At 39.0% G+C, this 19,329-nt stretch overlaps 1 protein-coding gene across 2 annotated transcripts in view; it reads right to left on the bottom strand.

Moving 5' to 3' along the window:
* LOC126335398 (regulatory-associated protein of mTOR) overlaps positions 1–19,329 on the bottom strand; it is a 275,566-nt gene that overhangs the window by 165,532 nt on the left and 90,705 nt on the right. For both annotated transcript variants that reach the window (XM_049998641.1, XM_049998642.1), the window contains exons 8-9: positions 18,436–18,569; positions 10,070–10,258 (exon numbers count right to left, since the gene is read on the bottom strand). In XM_049998641.1, coding sequence (XP_049854598.1) covers positions 10,070–10,258; positions 18,436–18,569 — 323 coding nt within the window. The remainder of the gene's footprint in view (positions 1–10,069; positions 10,259–18,435; positions 18,570–19,329) is intronic.

Genomic DNA, 19,329 nt, shown 5'->3' with positions numbered 1-19,329 from the left:
CATGCGCATGTCCATAGCTGTGCCACACAGGTGGCCATCATCTTACCATGGATTTATTTGCAGGTAATACCTTCAGACGAGAAGTAATTGTGGGTGAGGATATAATTGGTCATGGTGACTAGGAATGAGATTGTTGGTTTGGAATCTGTCAGGTGTTGGGAAAGACAGTGTTCAGTAGCAGTAACGCCACGGGCATTAGGGATGTTAGTGTAAAGGGAGGTGGAATCAATAGTGACAAGCAGGGCACCGTGTGGTAAAGGAACAGTCATTGTCCTCTACCGTCCAGCTCCTCCTCTGTTCCCATACCAGCACTACATAGCCCTCATTCGTCCATCACACCAAGTCTTTTTACTACTTTCCTTTTCTGCTACCCCTCCCCACCTCTCCGATGCCCTCCCTCAAACCTCCTGACTGCACATAGCTGCCCTACCCTCTTCTCACCTTGTCCCTGCGCACTCCCCAACCATATGTCACTGTCAGACACCCCTACCCTACTATCCCTCCCCTTCCCCAGCCCAGTCTACTCCTTACCACCACCCAGTCACCACTCACATCATGCACTGGTGCCACTGCTTGCAGTGTGGTCTCAGTTGCTTGTAACTGCAGGCATGTGTGAGAGAGTTGCATTTGCGTGAGTGTGTATGTGTGTGTTTGTGATATAATTTTGAAGAAGGCCTTACTGGCCAAAAGTTACATTTGTGACAGTCTTTTTGTTGTGCCTTTCTGCAACTCAGCATCTCCACTATATGGTGGGTAGCAACTTTCCTTTTCATAATATTTTACATTCCATCCTAGATTTGGCATTATTTAAATAAAATGTACGGTGCACAATGCGTGCTAATGTACAAATTTCTGCATCAAAATAAAATCATAGCCTTTACACAAAATTCTACTCAATGAGAGAAGAAGTGGATGGATAACAGCACTAAAAGTTTGGAAACACTTTACTTGCTGACTGGTGACTTATACCAGTGCACAAGTAAGAGACAGCCACTTTTATACCTAATGAAATGATCTTAAATTTTAAAACTCATGCTGATCTCACTAATCAACACTTATCATCATAGACAAGACTTTTGGTGCGGTCATTCAGTGCAGTCACGTTGGTTGGTTGGATTAAGGGACAAAACAGCAAGATCATCAGTCCCTCAGTAGCTCATCTGGATGTTCTGATGATCAAAGTATGTAGGAGTGGAAAGACAGAGGCATTGAAGGCAATACTGCTGCAAGAGCTCAGAAAGAATTCAGGAAGAAGTGTACAGATCAGACCGGTACTTAGATCAAAGCAGATGAAGGGTTACTCAGAGGTCATCCACTGGCAAGAAAAGCCTTGCCGTGTATCTGACCCACGGGCTGATGAAGAGCGAAAACAGTTACATAGAAAAGAATGTCTCCCAGCTGGCAGATTCAGAGCAGTAAAAGTGAGAAGGCTAAAAATGTGATGAACATCAGTTCAACTATTAGTAATAAAAACAAGAGGGGAGAAACTGGTCAGGCAGCAGGTGGGTAACCCTGGGGCTCTGCCTATGATGGGAGCCGTCTCACCCACAGCCATCCTACCTGAGTGCTACATCTAAAATGGGTGAGGCAGAAAAAGGAGACAACCATACATAAAAGCAATTACAACAGAGTAGAAAAGGATTAAAGAGTGAGATGGTCAAAGACATCGGGTTAGGGGTCCTATAGGACCATCATGCAGCAGAAGAAGCCACAACTACCCCGCCCCTGCCCCAAAGGTAGTGTAGGCAAAGAATTCTGAAGTCCATGGTCAGCATAGAAGGCCAGAAGAAAGAGCCATTCCATCAGGATATGAGCTACTGCCTGCAAGGCTTCACAACTATAATGTGGGGGTGGCTCAATATGTATATGTTAGTATGGTATGACCAATGCAGAGGCAACATAGGACAGTGGACTCCTTCCTCAAAATGTACATGGACAGGGACATGTTAGTAGGGGTGCATGAAAGCAAGGTCTTAAACACCCGCGTGGAAACAGAATGAGATGTGTGTCAGTGAAGTACACAAAACGGTAAGATAAAACAGCAGGTAAAACATAGTGCTGTTGGAAAACTATGTTCATACCCGCACAGGGCCATGGAACATAGTACTGCATCAGTAGTAAAACATTAACAACACAGGAAGATAGTGATATAAGGAGCTTAAACAATATAGCAGATGGACGTGGCTGGCTGACCACAAGAATATAAAAAAGGAGAAGAAAGCCACTCTGCAAAACACTAAAACCTCCAGACTAAAAGTTTAGACCAGAGTCCAGACACATCACACAAAATGGGGGATCCTCTCACTGCAGTAACAAGCTACCTAGAGAGGACAGTGCCCAATTCTAAGAGGCAAGAAGGTCACTTTATCCCGCCTGAGAAACTGCCAGGCTGTTGTCTTCACCAACCACAAATTATTGGCCATCACTGCCAGCCATTCCTCATCCCACAACTACATTTACTTCCTGTGTAGAGTAGAAAAAAAGACTGAAAGGGAATAGGACACTGTGTCACATCCTGTCCTCTGCACGCCTTCTTGACAGCCAAATTGAGCTGTTCATTTCCCCATATCCCTACATGACCTGGCACCCAGCAGAATGACACCTGCTTACCCTGCCGTTGGAGCAATTACAATTGGTCATATAGGTCATACACCAGCCGGACGAACTCCTCAGCTGGGTACAGGTTCTGTAACAACTGTAAAACACTAAAGAAATCAGAGGAAATGAGAAACCACAAATATGACGCATCTGCTCCAGTGCCTTCAGAACTGCGTGGAGCTCTGCTGAGAAAATGGTATCGCAGTGAATGCACATTGGAAGCGTGTATTCGTCATCACCATACTGGCGTATCACCTGGCGTGATGGTATGGGGTGCCATTGGTTACACATCTCGGTCACCTCTTGTTCGCACTGACGGCACTTTGAACAGTGGACATTACATTTCAGATGTGTTACAACCCGTGGTTCTAGCCTTCATTCGATCCCTACGAAACCCTACATTTCAGCAGGATAATGCACAACAGCATGTTGTAGGTCCTGTACGGGCCTTTCTGGATACAGAAAATATTCGACTGCTGCCCTGGCCAGCACATTCTCCAGATCTCTCACCAATTGAAAATGTCTGGTCAACGGTGGCCGAGCAACTAGCTCGTCACAATACGCCAGTGACTACTCTTGATGAACTGTGGTATCGTGTTGAAGCTGCTTGGGCAGCTCTGTTTCACTCAATGCCCAGTCATATCAAGGCTGTTATTACGGCCACAGGTGGTTGTTCTGAGTACTTATTTCTCAGGATCTATGCACCCAAATTGCGTGAAAATGTAATCACATGTCAGTTGTAATATAATATATTTGTCCAATGAATACCCATTTATCATTTGCATTTCTTCTTGGTGTAGCAATTTTAATGGCCGGTAGTGTATTTTGGCCAAATATTTAAAAAATGCATGTTAACAGTATTAAACAATGGAACATTTAGGATGGAATGTAACAATATTATGAAAGGATCATTGCTAGTCACCAAATAGCGGAGATGCCGAGTCACGTATAAGTACAACAAAGACTTCGTCGAAAATAGACAATGTACACACACTCATGCAAATGTGTGTGTGTCCATGTGCACGTGGAAGGAGGGGGGGGGGGGGGGGAGGTTATATTTCTGATGAAGGCCTTGTTGGCCAAAAGATTACTGTGTGACAGTCTTTTTGTTGTGCCTATCTGCAACTAATCATCTACACTATATGGTGAGTGGCAACTATTCTTTACATAATACTGTTGTTGATATTTTTGGATATTAACACACTAAATTTCAAACACTCTAATGATCTGCACGTTACCAAAAATCACAAAGTTGTCAACTGGGACTGCCTATTTATTGCATTGCCGTATTTTGTGTTTCTATGCATTCTGGTATTAACAGTTCATTGTGGACCTATTAGAACACAGACAACTGCTGAAACTGAAGGTAATTTATAATGATGTAGCTGCAAACAGTTGCTTTTATAGGCATTTCACAATATCTGGTACTCTATCTTCAGATGTTTACATTTATTTACATATCATGAACATTGTTTCTTCACTAACAGCAGTGCAGAATTTTGCAACAGGGGTTTTTAAGAGTTTTGTTGTAAAACATCATAAGTAAGTAAACAAACAATGCGGATGCGTAACTATGTGTAAACATCTGAAGATAAGGTGAAAATAAAACGAATATACTCAAAAATGCTTATTCTGAAGCACATTTTGTTGGCATAGTGTTTTAAAAAAGTAGTGCCATTCAAATCAGTGTGTTACCCCACATACATTAATGACACAGGCACTCTAGTTTGGACATTATACACAAATAATGCTACAATGCTATTGTCGCATCATCTAGCAAGGAGGCCCATAAGCTTAAGGAAGCATGTGGATCAGGCCCGCAGGTCCCTAAAGGTTGCGCATGTTTGGTCCACATTGAAGCATTTAGAATATCTGATTACTGAAAACTCTAGTCTGGTTCCTGGAATTATGCTAATGAGCCTGCATCACTGAAGCTGTATTGCAAAAATTGTATTGTAAGAAACAATCTTTGACCTACTAAAATGAAATCTTAGCTTATTAGAGGGATCAGAACTTCCTGCAGAAAAAAATAAATCACTAAGGATATCCGATTATCCCATAAAAAGAGAACTATAGATTATATTTTAATATTTTAGAAAGAGCATTAAAACTATGTACATAACATCTGAAATTGATAACTATGATAATAAAGCAAAAACTATCTGGCAAGTTATAAAAAAGGAGAGTGGAAAAAACATACAGTGCGTAAATAATATAAATCATGGTGCAGATATTGTAAAAAACACTGAGGAAATTACTAATATTTTTTTTAACATCTGCAGTCAAAATTGGCAACAATTAGTGAGTGATGCCACAGCCCAAGCTAGCAGTGCCAAACTCAGTCAGAAGCATGTAACTCCCATCACACTTAGTGAGATCAAAATAAAGAGATAATAGTAAAATAAAAGAGATTCACACATTTAGCAAATACTTACCTTAAGGTGTTGTCCCACTGCAATTAAAATGTGTGTGTTTGAAACCACTTTTCTAGAAGGGTGAAAAAACTAATCAGTCAGTATCCTTCCTAACAAGTTTTTCCAAGGTCATACAGAAACTGTTTTTAGGTTAACTGTTGATCACCATAGCAGACACAATATTCTTAGTCAATGACAGGGTGAAAAACTGATCAGTCAGTGTCCTTCCTAACAAGTTTTTCCACGGTCATACAGAAACTGTTTTCAGGGTAACTGTTGATCACTTAGTCAATGACACAGTTTGGTTTCTGGCTTGGTCTATCAACAGATGATGCTATTTTGTCCTTTATCAATCAGATTTGAACTCTCTTAACAACAAATCAACACCAGTCAAAATCCTATGCAACCTATCTAAGGATATTGAATGTGTAAACCAACACATTCTGCTAAATAAAACAGAAGTCTGTGGCTTAAGCAGAATAATGGAGACTTGGATTAAGTCTTACCTAACAAAAGTAGGAAGCATAGGATATCTTAACTGATAGTAATGGAATTCCAGCTCCATCTAAGTGAAGCACAGTCAACGTGAGTGCCACAAGGCTTGGTGCTGGGGCCCTTGCTGTTTTTTATATTTGTAAATGATACCCTACTCCGTTCCACCACAGTGAACAAGTTCACCCTCTTTACAGAAGACACTTCTCTCCCGGTAGATACAACGGCTGGGAAACATTGGCTAACAGTGAAACTGATTGTATCCTCAATCAATTTAGCTGTAATGGACTCTTCAAAACTTCATTATGTATAATTTTGTGTGACACAAAAAGAACAACAGGAAATGTCAATGAAACTGAGTGACGAGACTGAACTGAAGTTACAATAGGGGGAAAAAATCTCCTTTGATCAAGTACAGGTTGTGGGAACTCATCAGTAACAGCAGCTGCAACAGAGGGGAAACACTCTGACTAGGAACAGCGGCCACATGTGGGTTATCAAAGGAACTATGATTCAGTGCACTTTATGCCTGATATGAACTTAGACATGTATTCATCATGTGTTGATTATGTAATAAAGTGCATGTTATATGTAATTTTAGTGTTACCACACATTACCTTTATCCCATCCCAGAGAGAAATTTACTGGGCGCTGATAATCTCGTTGTTGTGCACCCTAAAACACTAAATCATCATCAGAAAAATCTACAAGTTGAACAATTTGTATTTTAATTGTGAGAAAGAAAGTGCTGCAATACTTATATGTTCTTTCTTTGGTGTAGAATGGGGAAAATGTCTAAAAATTGTCTCTTGACATTTTCCCCACAGGAAGATGCAAATTTCTGCACTATTTATGAAGCCTGCTCTTCAGTTCTCTTTTTTTATGTACAGCCATTAAACTTGCTAATAAGCGTGTAATACACATTTTCCCCATCTTACAGTATATTTATAGTTTCAAGTAAAAAGGCAGAAACATTGTATACTATTTTATGTACTGAGAGTCTTTCAATTATAAAATTTTTCAGTCATCTGCCACTTCTCAATTATCACCTTCACCACAGTCATCAGCATAATCTTCCTCTGACTCTGTGAATGTTCTAATGAAACTGTTGTGTTATCAGTTCTGTTGCAATGATTCTTTTCAGGTCTAACTTGAATTCTCTGTGAAATTTCATCTAAAATCATGGCTACACAACTGCAGCTATGAGCTCCAGAGGGGGAGGGGGGGGGGGGGGGGAATACGAGGAGAGATGGGCATACCAATGTTTTTTCAGTCCCTGTTGTACAGGCTGCTGCACACAACAGCCAAGTTGTGTGGGAATCATTTAGGCGTGCCTTATCAATCCACTTAGCAAGAGGGGAGAGGGGAGGGGGATGGTTTTCCAGCCCCAGGTGTGTAGGCTGCCTGGCACATCAGGCATGTTATGCCAGCAGCATCAGCCTGTTTTATCAACCTGTTTTTGCAGGGGCTACAATGTACAGATGGGAACGGCTGAACAGGGAGATGGGAGGAGAAAATGGATAATGAGTGATGAGGAGGAAGAGGAAGAGGTAGAAGAAAAAAAGGGGAGAAAGCGAGGGGAGACCAGGTGATCGGCAGGGAGAGGGGAAGGTGAAAATGTGGGGGAGGGGGGGGGGAGGAGGAGGAGGAGGAGGAGGAGGAGGAGGAGGAGGAGATGAACAGAGAGAGGGGGCGGGTTTAGAGGTGGACAGAGAGAGAGGGAGGAGGGTTGGAGGTGGACAGAGAGAGGGGGGAATGGAAGGGATGGATACAGAGAAAGGGAGGGTATGGATGCAGAGAAAGGGAGGGGATGAATACAGAGAAAGGGAGGAGACAGACAGAGGGAGAGGGAGCCGATATTGTCAGAAAGAGGGGAGAGAAGAGGAGACAGGCTGAAAGGTGGGAGGAGGAGGTGGACAGATAGGGGCGTTGGATACAGGCAAGGGAAGGATGAAGTTAACAGAACGCATGGGTAGGAGGAGACAGATATAATGTGTGGGAGAGGTGTGTTGTTCAGGTAGTATTGGAATGCCTTGCAGCGGCTACACCAGCAGATGGTGACGTCTGAGCAGAGAGGGGTGATGCGTAGAGAGGGGGCATGAGGAGATGGACCGAGAGATGTGTACATTATGTGACTTACATGCACATAGGCAAAGCCATGGGAAAAGGCAGGTATAAATCAGCATGTATCTTCGTATATCTGTGATCTCCTCCCAAAGCCCTGGTTCCATTTCCACCAAACTTGACACACAAACAGCAAACTCCATGAGTATCAGTGCTGTGCAGTTTATATCTTCCTGGCTCAAACAGGAGCAGAATTATGGTCAAAAATGTATTCCTTCGCCTCCTACCGTATATACTTCCCATTACACCATAGACAAGTTCTGTGTCATGACATTATTGCTTGTGGTATGCCCTTGCCCTCTTCTGACCTCTGAAATGATTTCTCTGACCAGTTCCAGGCAAACCTACAGTTTGATGTGGACTCTGAACCATGCGCAACTTGGTAGTTTGCTAATTAACAGATCACTGCTAATGATAAAAAAAGCAAAAAGTTACAGAAAATATTACAAGATTAACTGGGGATCAAACCTCAGATATTCATATTCATAGGCTAATACAATATCATTTGTTATTCATTAACAAGTTACAAATGGTAATTAACATGTAACTATTTGTATTAACACAAAGGTTTAATCCCAATACCTGCAAATAATTTATTTGCAACGGAAAGTTTTAAAATTATCTATTTATTTGAACAACAAACAATACGAATACTCGAACAGAATGCTACTCACTACTTAGAGGAAGCACTGCATAGCAGAGAGACACAATTAATAGTAGACCATCAGATTTTAGCTTAATGTCATGGGATGGTGATATGATATGCACATATACAGTTGACAATAGTATCATGCACACTAGCTATGAAAGGTCAGTGCATTAGAAGATCTGTTATTTGTACTCAGGTGATTCATGTGAATAGGTTTGCAAATGTGATTAATGCCACATGGTAGGAATTAACAGATTCTGAATGAGGAACGGTAGAGCTAGACGCATAGGACATTCCATTTCAGAAATCATTAGGGAATTCAATATTCTGACTCCACAGTGTCAAGAGCGTACCAAAAATACCACATTTCAGGCATGACCTCTCACCACAGACAACACAGTGGCTGACGAGCTTCACTTAATGACCGAGAGCAGTGACGTTTACATACAGTTGTCAACGTTAACAGAAAATCAATGGTGGTTGAGCCCTAGATAACTGGAAAACCGCTGTCTGGTCAAATGAGTCCCAGCTTCATTAGTACGTGCTGAAGAGAGTTAAAGTGTGGCACAGGTCCCACAAAACCACAGACCCAGGTTGTCTACAAAGCAGTGTGTAAGTCGGTGGTGGTTCCATAATGGTGTGCGCTGTGTTCACATGGAATGGAATGGGTCGACTGGTTCAACTGAACTGATCACTGACTGAAAATCATTACCTTCAGCTATTACATTCATTCATGGATTTCACATCCCCAAAAAAAGACCTAATTTTTATGGATGGCAATGCACCACGTCACTGGACCACAATTATTTGCGACTGGTCCAAAGAACATTCTGGACAATTCGAGCGAATGATTTGGCCACCCAGATCACACAACGTAGATCCCATCAAACATAAAATTCAACATAATATTCTTCAGAGAATTCAGAAACTGTATATAAGTAGATATTTAAGATAATTCTCATTTATCATTCTGTCTCAGTGTGCAACTGAGACAGAACAATAAATGAAAATTACCTTTAATATGTCTTTATGGGACGTAGTCAAAAGGTCAGCTCACGCATAAAATCCTGCACTACCAACACTTTCACAATTATGGACAGCTATAGAGACAGCATGGCTCAACGTTTCTGCAGGGGACTTCTAACGAATTGTTGAGCCCATGCCATGTCAAGTTGCTGCTCGACACCATGCAAAAGGAGATAGGCCATGACTTTTGCACCTCAGTGTACTGCCAGTTGGTACAACAGCCAATACAAATATCCTTGAATGTAATCATCAAGCACACTTCCCCAACAAGGTGTGTCATATACTCACACTTTGTTAGGGAACTGAATCTGACAACTGCTCACCTGGGGACGGCCTGATGATGGTACTAATACCAAGACCAATAGGCAGTAGATAAAATAAAATTGCAACTACAAAGTAAAGCAATTAATTTTTTTCTAAACCTTAACAGTCTATTGTTAAATGTTCTTGTCTGTTTTTCAATGTCTCCTCTTTGTGGTGAACAGCTGTTTATCCTAATGTTCATATTGCTATTTCATGCTGGAATTTCCATTTTTTGTGTCAGAATAATTATCTGTATAGAAAATTAATCTGAACAGTGCCCATCTCTGAATGTCACAATGTGCAAAATACAAAATTCCAAGTTGTGGTGGCAGTAAATGTTATCAGCTTTATTTAGTTTAACACCATTAGACACATGCAACATAACTGTTATGCTCTCTACATATTCTCCCATCTTTTCCTGTAACAATATGGCTTGGCAAGAAAAACTGAAATACTGTCATACCTGTAGTACAATTGGAAGCTGTTCTGGTGGACTTCGTCTGTCTGAACCGAGCCCAAGCCACACTTCGAAAGCTGTCAACTGTTCTTCAAAGAATGGTGAATGAACAAATTGCTCTTCATTTTCCATTATGGCCGGCAACTGTGAAAGGCACAAGTCTAGGGCCATATCCCATGCCTGCCACATAGGATGCTAGAAAAGAAATGTTGGACCAACATAAATGACAATGGATACATCCTGTCATAGTGACATGAAATTTTGTATTACCGTATTTCAGGCCACATTTCCTTTGTAAATCCATGCATAAATTATCTTCTAGGAATATAAGATCCAAAGCAGAAATTCTGTGATGAAGAAACAACAAAAGAGATTTGAAATTCCGAGACTTATTCCTTACAATTAACAAAGTTCAGGATTTGCTTAAAAAAATGCAAACATTACATTATGTTTACAAAAATAGTTACAGTTTTGAATTTACAGTTGACAAAAAAGTCCAATTTTGGCTAGCATAGACAGTTTGACATACTATCAAACAAGTAAGTTTTCAGCCAAAAAGGTCTTCATCAGAATTAAACACAACACACACACACACACACACACACACACACACACACACACACACACAAAGCAAGACTTTTCAGTCCAAATAAGTTTAGCAGTGAAAAGGAAAGTTGCTACTCACTATATAGCGGAGATGCTGAGTCAAAAAAAAAAAAAAAAAAAAAAAAAAAAAAAAAAAAAAAAAAAAAAAAAAAAAAAAAAACACCCTCTCAAAAATCTTGACATCCTACATTTCAATGACAGCTTCACAGTCTGTGCCATATGGACCCTTCATAGCAACACCAGCTTTTCTGAACTGCGAATGTGGGAACTTTCCCTGCAATATATCCTACATTCCCGTAACCCTCCTGGCCTCAGCCTTCATTAGTCAATGTCCTCTCCCATCCAGCCCCTTCTCTGTTCCCATTCCAGCACTACACAGCCCTCATTCCTCCATCGCACCCAGTCTTTTTACTTCTCTCCTTTTCTGCTATCCCCCCATTCCCATCCCCACCTCTCTGCTGCCCTCCGTGTAACTTCCTGAATGCACGTAGCAGCCCTACCCTCTTTCCACCTCATTCCTGCGTGCTCCACAGCAGCACATCACTGTCCAGCATCCCTGCCCTACTATCTTCCCCCTCCCCACCCCAGCCTTCTCCTTACCCCTACCTAGTTGCCACTCACACCATACATTGGTGCTGCTGCATTGGCTGAGACTTCAGTCATGTGTGTGCGTGAATTGCATTTGCATGAGTTTGTGTGTGTATGTGTGTGTTCGTCATCTAAGTTTGACAAAGGCCTTACTGGCCAATAGCATATTTGTGACAGCCTTTTTGTTGTGCTTATCTGTGACTCAGCATTTTCGCTATATGGTGAGCAGTAACAATATTGTTATAATTCATCCTAGATTTTCCACTGCTCAAAAGATTAGCAGTCTTTTCATTGTGACTGACTGTGACTCAACCCACCACCTATGGGGTGAGGAGAATTCTATTGTTGAACATTCCCAGACCCCCAGACCTCCAAATTATTCATTGCCTATATTTTACAATGAACTCATATTTTTGTGACAAATATCTTACAATGCTTTGAAATGTCACCAATTCTGAAATAGTGTATGTTCAGATCGTTGTTATCCTAAAACTTTTGACTGCCCCCTCTTATTTAAACATTCAAATTGTGTATTTTCTTCTTAACATGGGCTTATTCACCACTGAAGATGTTTCTGTGCTAGATTCTGGAAGCTTTGATCTATCTTCAATTTTCTACTAAATAACAGATAGCACTTCCTCTGAAATACAATTACATTGTTCCTTCAGTTACAATACGAAACTTCATAAAATGTTCATGCTCATAGGATATTACATGTACTTTGTATGATAATAACAAATGTCCAAACCATTTGCAATCTAAAGCAATTAGCTAATGAAAATACTTTCACTATGGTGATCATCATTTGTCGCTAGGTAAATGCTGGGTATCACAAAAGTTTATCAATAGTTATGTTACTTCATGGGTTGCTGCTAACTATGGGTTTTTGTGAGCTAAGTATTTTGGAAAGATTTAAAAAATAATAATTGTTGCATGAAAACCTTTACTATAACCATCTCCAGTTACTGCTTGAGGATTTTTTTCCTACTGTCAAATAAAATTTCTGAAAGGAAGAAATTAAATAGTATGGATCACATACTCTGTCAGCTATCTTTACTGGTTGTGTCTGCAGAACACAACACAAGTGTAGTGTTTCTTGATGTTTTCCCAGTAGATCGAATTTTCCATCATTTTTCAGGAGCGCATCTGGGATGTTAATAACTCTTGTATCAACATTTTGGCTGACAATCTTTCAGCTATTCTCAAGGAGAGTAACTTGCAAGATTTTTAAAGTACTTCACACTGTGGAGTAAACATGAGTGTGTCAGAGTTAACACTGTTGATAACAAGAAAGTCAGTCATAGATAGATAAATAATCCAGTCCATGGATTATGAGAAAGTTAAAATACTGGCCACAGCCTCATACTATTGAGATTCAGTGGTCAAGGAAAACACAATTAGCATATAACCTCCTCAACCAAAACAAGGGTTTTCAGATGACACATCTTGGAAACCCCTTATTTAAAATCCGTGCTCTCAGGTAAAATAATATTTTAAGTCTTCGCTGCCTAGCACTCGAACATATGCTGTCCATAAGACTCAACCAAATACTGCATAAGCACTTTGGATTCGCTGACTCTGCACTTCTTTAGTTTTACTGGTATAACCTGAAGCAAACAGAGGCCATGGACAAAATTATGAAGTAACATTTGATGATACAATATGTAATTCTACGACTGTAGTTATCGAACAGGATGAAACTTCAATAGAGCTTCGTATGAGGCTGTCCATATAAGAGATGGTTTTGTGAACTGACTGTGACAAAATATGATTTTTATGTGTTTGTCAGCTATGTACTTCGAATTTCATTATTGGCTCTCATATTAAGATAACGGAAGAAATAAAATCTACGGAAAATATAAATCTCTAAGGAAGTTGGCTATGCCCTCTCAAAGGAATCATTCTGGCATTGGCCTCAAGTGATATAGGAAAATCGCGGGAAACCTAAATCAGGATGGCTGGACGCGGGTTTGAATCGTCGTCTTCCTGAATGTGAGTCCAGTGTCCTAGCCACTGTGCCACCTCAACCTCACTCAGTATAGCTAAAGTTACACCAACACTCTGGTTGGAGCTCAGCAGACGAATATGTTTGATCCCTTCAGCACTGCTCTCTGCTGCTCTCTTTTGTGCCATTCTGCAACCAGCACCACTACAACTGTGTGCCGGCTGTAATGATGATTTTGTTTCACCAGTGCTGTTCTTTTCTGACTGCCATACACCTGTGGTGGCTCAGCATTGCTCCACTATAACAGCAGCCTAAGGCAAAGACGTAGGCTGAAGTTGTGGTCTGATATTCTATAATTCCACTCTGATGTATCACATAACTTCTTTATAACAGACTTCCTAGGTAGAGTGAAGTTACTATATGTATCTGATGCATTCTTACAGTACACATCATCATGACATGTTAATGAGACATAAAACAAATAAAAATATTGTTGTAGAGATATGGTGAGCACATAAGGCAATACCAAGAGTTCTACTTACCTTTGACACTCTGCCTTAGTGATAGCCTATCTTGAAAATAGGTAATAGTTGTTATTGGATTTGTAGGTCTCCCTTGTTGGAAAAAATTTTACTTGTCTTGTGTATTTTTGCAGTGTTTCGCCAAGGTCAGTGGTGTATTATTATTATTATTATTATTATTATTATTATTATTATTATTATTATTATTTGCCAGGATACTTGTATGCTTGGTCTGAAAAATAGCATTTTGTATTGTAGCAAACATAAAACTCTTGTTTTATTTCATCATTTTTGGGAGTAATTCTGGGATATTATTAAATCCTTATCCCACTATTTCGGCTGAAAAACTTTCAGCCAATTGCAGGGTCAGTTGCTTGTTCATGCGCAAGAGATCACACTGTTGGTAACAAGAATGTTAGTCATGGTTACACATTCTTGCCTTTATTGTTTTACTTCCTGTCACATTTTTTCCAACAATATCCAACTCTTTGTTGCCACTGTTGTCATCTACAATGAAGCAGTGTCCATACAGTCATCTTGTGTTGGCACATTGAAGTGGAAAGATGTGCAGGTCAGAGGAATTAATGCCAAACCCGGAAGCTGCTACACTTGCTTATGCACTATTTGGTCTCAGCACAAGACAGAGATTCTCTAGATAGCTATTAATCAGTTTACAATTTCAAGATTACTGAACAGGTACAGAGAGAATGAAACGTTGATTGTGAGAAAGGAAGAGGCACAAGAAGGGTGTCAACAGTCAAACAGGACGGATTTTCTCTCATGGATCATCAATTGAACTGCTGTGATACTGGAAAGAAATCTGTGTACTGTCTCAGTAAAGATTATAACTATTAGAAACAGATTGATGGAAGCTGGACTTGCTGCCTATCAGCCTAGAAAGAAGCCTTTACTGACAAAAACAATGTGATAACAGCAGCTAAAATAGGACAAAGTCATGAGATGCATGCAGAACAGAGTAATCTTTCCAGATGGGTCTAAATTTGATCTGCATAGCACTGATGGCAAAGTATTTGAACATCACAGATTAAGTGAACAATTTTTGCCTTCGTGTATAACACAAACAGTCAAACATCCAACAGGACAGATGATCTAGGGAAGTATTTGGAGTAGATCATCTGTACTTCATAAATGGCACAGTCAATGCAAACATATACCTCGGAATCCATGAAAGCAAGCTTATGACCACAATAGAGTGCAAATATTAGAATGGCCAAAAAAACAGGCCTGATTTAAATCCTATTGCAAACTGTTGAAAGGTTACAGGAAATACAGTCACAAAAAAGAAACCACGAATAGAAGAAACTATTAGTGACACTTGTGAACTGGTTGAGGAACACACTAAAAATTTAATTCTCTCACTGTTTACATAATGGAAAGTCGTTATTAAGGCATGAAGAGGAATGACCAAGTACTAATTGGAAAGCACGCATTCAGATGAGGTAACAGTGCAGGTACAAACACAACAAACTATCAATGTTATGTCATAAAATTAATATTAGCATTTCTTCTCAAATTAACAACCATAGTTCATAAGAACAAACAGATAAGATGGCATATGCACTTCCATGTGGTTTGTTAAGAAAAGTGTTGTGCAGAACATATATACATTTAAAAATAGTGTCAGAAAATTGTTCCAACATTTCCATTGGCTTCCAAACAATTGTCTACGAGTGCCCACTGTTCGGAAAGTATATTCAATTACTTGCTGTGTTCTAGAAAGAAATTTGTTGAAATATTTTCTCTCTGAATCTGGAACCCACTGATTGTAAGGTTCCACATCTACACCTACATGATTACTTGGCAATTTACAATTATGCACCTGACAGAGGGTACATAAAACTACCTTTAAGCTACATCAGTACTGTTCCACTATCAAACAGCATGTGGGAAAAACAAACACTCACCTCTTTTTGTGAAAGCTATGATTTCTCTTATTATGTTTTTATGATCATTTTTCCCTATAGAGGAGGGCACCAACAAAATATTTTCACACTCTAAAGAGAATGTTGGTGATTGAAATTTCATGAGAAGATCCTGCCACAGTGAAAAACTGCCTTTGTTTTAACGAGAGCCACCCCAATTCATGTATCATATCCACGGCACTCTCTCCACTATTTTATGATAATGCAAAATGAGTTGCCCTTTTTTGAATTTTTTTCATTCTTCTCAGTCAATCCTATATGAAGCTGATCCTACACCACACAAAAATACTCCAGAAGAGGACAGACAACCACAGTGTAAGCAGTCTCTTCAGTAAACCTGTTACATTTTCTAAGTACTCTGAAAATAAATCACAGTATTTCGTTTGATTTACCCACAACATTATCTATGTGATTGTTCCAATTTATGTTATTTGTAATTGCAATCCCTAAGTATTTAGCTGAGTTTACAGCCATTAGATTTCTGTGTTTTATCATGTAACTGAAATTTAGTAAGTTCTTTTTAGTGCCCATGTGGATGCTTCCACACTTTTCAAGATTCAGAGTCAACTGCCACTTTTTGCACCATACAGATATCTTGTCTAAATCATTTTCCAATTCATTTGGATCATCTGATGACATTACATGACAGTAAATGACAGCATCATCTGCAAACAACCTAAGAGGCCTGCCCTCAAATTGTCTCCTTTTAGTTTATGTAGATCAGGAACAACAGCGGGCCTATAACACTTCCTTGGGAAAAACCAGATATTACTTCTGTTTTACTCATTGACTTCCTGTCAGTTATTATGAACGGTAAGCTTTCTGACAGAAAATCACAAATCCAGACACACAGCTGAGACAACACTCCTTAGTGACGTAATTTAATTAGAAGTCGCTTGTGAGGAACAGAGTCAAAAGCCTTCTGGAAATCTGAAAATATCGAATCAATTTGACATTCCCTGTCAATAGCACTCATTACTCTGTGTGAATAAAAAGCTAGTATTGCTTCACAAGAATGATATTTTCTGAATCCATGTTAGCTATTTGTCAATAAATCATTTTCTTCGAGGTCATTCATAATGTTCAAGCACAGTATATTTCCAAAATCTTACTGCAAATTGACATTAGTGATATAGGTCCGTAATTCAGCAGATTACTATTATTTCCTTTCTTGGGTTTTGGTATGACTTGTGTAACTTTCCAGACTATGTGTATGGATCTACATTTGAAGAAATGTCTTAACAATGAATACTAGTGATCTCCAAATGTACCCTTACAGTAATATGACTGATGGCTGTGGTAGCACAGAGTCTGGTGGTACATTAATCTTCCCTCCTTGCATGTAGTGAAAAACTCAAAGATTTAAATGTACAAACACTTCAATGCTTCAACGTCCATACCCTCCTATACCAATTACAATGAACTTGCTGTTGGCATCTGTAGCAATGAATAAAAATATTTATAGATTTAAAACATTGTACCAGAATTATCTGGTCATTTTAGACAAATGCCTATTTGTTGATTATTTCTCAAGGCTAACTGGATTACAATCAAAGTAACGCAATGTATGTTTTACACTGTGTCTCATATTTTGTAAGATGTGGTTAAAGGGGGGAACTGACTTCCTAAAGTATTGTCAATATTTATCTTGAAATAAGCAAAGAACAAATTTAAAAACTCTAAATTTTTTTGGCAGTTGACATTGAGTAGATGGATGGACAATGTTTTTAAGTTTCTCTTTGATACACATTGATGCAAGCTGTAGAATCTGACAGCATTGTTTTCTAAGTATATCTATGCTTTGATACTAATAGTGGTCAGCACTATGTAACTAACTGTGGAGAATGAGTCTTTCTGCTTGACGAACAGTTTCAATAGTCTTTAGATGTGTGTTCTAGGCTTATCTCATGCTCCACTACAGCTGAACTGGAAGCATGACTGTGCTACGTGCCCAGAGCTCTTTACAGCTCAGTTCTGCAGTGCCACTGCACAATAATGACAAGCCTTAACGAGATATCTGAACATGCTCACAGATAGACTCACAGCACTTATATGGAAATACCTTTTTTATTTTCTTCAAATCATTCAAATCTTCTCTCAAACACTTTGCTATACCATATTAACTGGGAGGGAGGCAGAGAATGTTTTAGGGGCTAGTTTCAGGATAAAACATTCACTTTGTAGCAGACTGTCACTGAAAGGAATCATCCTATCAGACTGACTGACAATGTGCCACTCCGAATAGTTGCCTTTCTCGTGTGGAGCAGCTTTCTGTGACAAATATACAGTTCCGGAGAACATCACAAGCTGGCACATGCCTTTAATTTGGCAAGAAAGTAATTACTGAAAATCTGATAAGATCACATGTATATTACCTTAAGTGTTGCATAAGTAACCTATTAGCTGCTCAGCATGATTTAGAAAAAAAAAAAAAAAAGAAATATTATACATACAGGTTTCAAATAGTAGCCCTCCAATCAGTCCTGAACTTCCTTACCTGCCACCCCAAGTATTATATTTGTGTTATAAATGCTCAAGCAACGCACATTATGTACATTTACTGACTAAATATTATTTAATTCGACCACTTTTGTGTACAGAAAATGGAAATACAGTAACACCACACAACAAATTATTTGTAAGCACTGTTCTACACCTGACGGTGAGTATGACATGGAAATAGCCATTGGTTGTAGAATGAGAGAACTTGACCACTAGCCCACACTAAATCAATTATAAGAAAAATAAAAAGCACGTGTGGAAATTTACCTGATAGGTTGGAGGTAACTTTGGAGACGATACAGGAGTGCAGTCATAAGAACGCATAATTCTTTCTGCTAGCAAAAAATTTCTAAACAAGCTAGCGACTAGGAGATCTTGCCGAAACAGTTTTTGAAACACATCTGGAAATTTGAAAAAAGTAAATTATAAGCACATATATCTTAACTGTTTTTAAATTAGCACATCATCACTTGACTGTATTGTTCTTTATTTATGCCATTTTCAAGTGACTGAGTTTACGTCATTAACACATTGCAGGACATCAAGCTCAAAATTGGCCATAAATTCAGTAAATATTTGTTCTCCTCAAAATGCCAGATGTAAAATCATCATCTCATAAAAAGATCAGGAAATAATAGTGGGAGCATTTCATATTTAATAAAAACAGGTTTACTTTAGCATATAAAAGATGATCACGTGTCCTTGAGTCATAATGATAGTGAAATCCATCACTATCATTACGACTCAAGTACATGTGTTCATCTTTTATACACCAAAGTACACCTGTTTTTATTAAACATGATGTGCTCCCACGATTATTTCTTGATATTTTTACAAAATGATGATTTTTACATCTGGCATTTTGAGGAGAACAAATATTTTCTTAATTTACGACCAATTTTGTGTTGATGTCCTGCAGTATGTGTTAATGACATAAACTCAGTCACTTGAAAATGACATAAAAGTCCAAAACTGGGTCATAATTAAATAAAGAACAATACAGTCAAATAGCTCTGTGTTCATTTAAAAATTATTGTATGACTGTTGCTCAGAAAAATTAAAAAAAACTGTTTATTTTAATTGAGTTATATCAGGAAATCAAAACTCCAGGTGGGAATATCAACAATTTAGGAAAATAACAATTAAAACAATCATTTTGTG

This window comes from Schistocerca gregaria, chromosome 2 (assembly GCF_023897955.1).
Source record: "Schistocerca gregaria isolate iqSchGreg1 chromosome 2, iqSchGreg1.2, whole genome shotgun sequence".
Lineage (NCBI taxonomy): Eukaryota > Metazoa > Arthropoda > Insecta > Orthoptera > Acrididae > Schistocerca > Schistocerca gregaria.
Note: the sequence above shows the minus strand (reverse complement) of the source record. Positions and strands in the feature narration are given on the sequence as shown.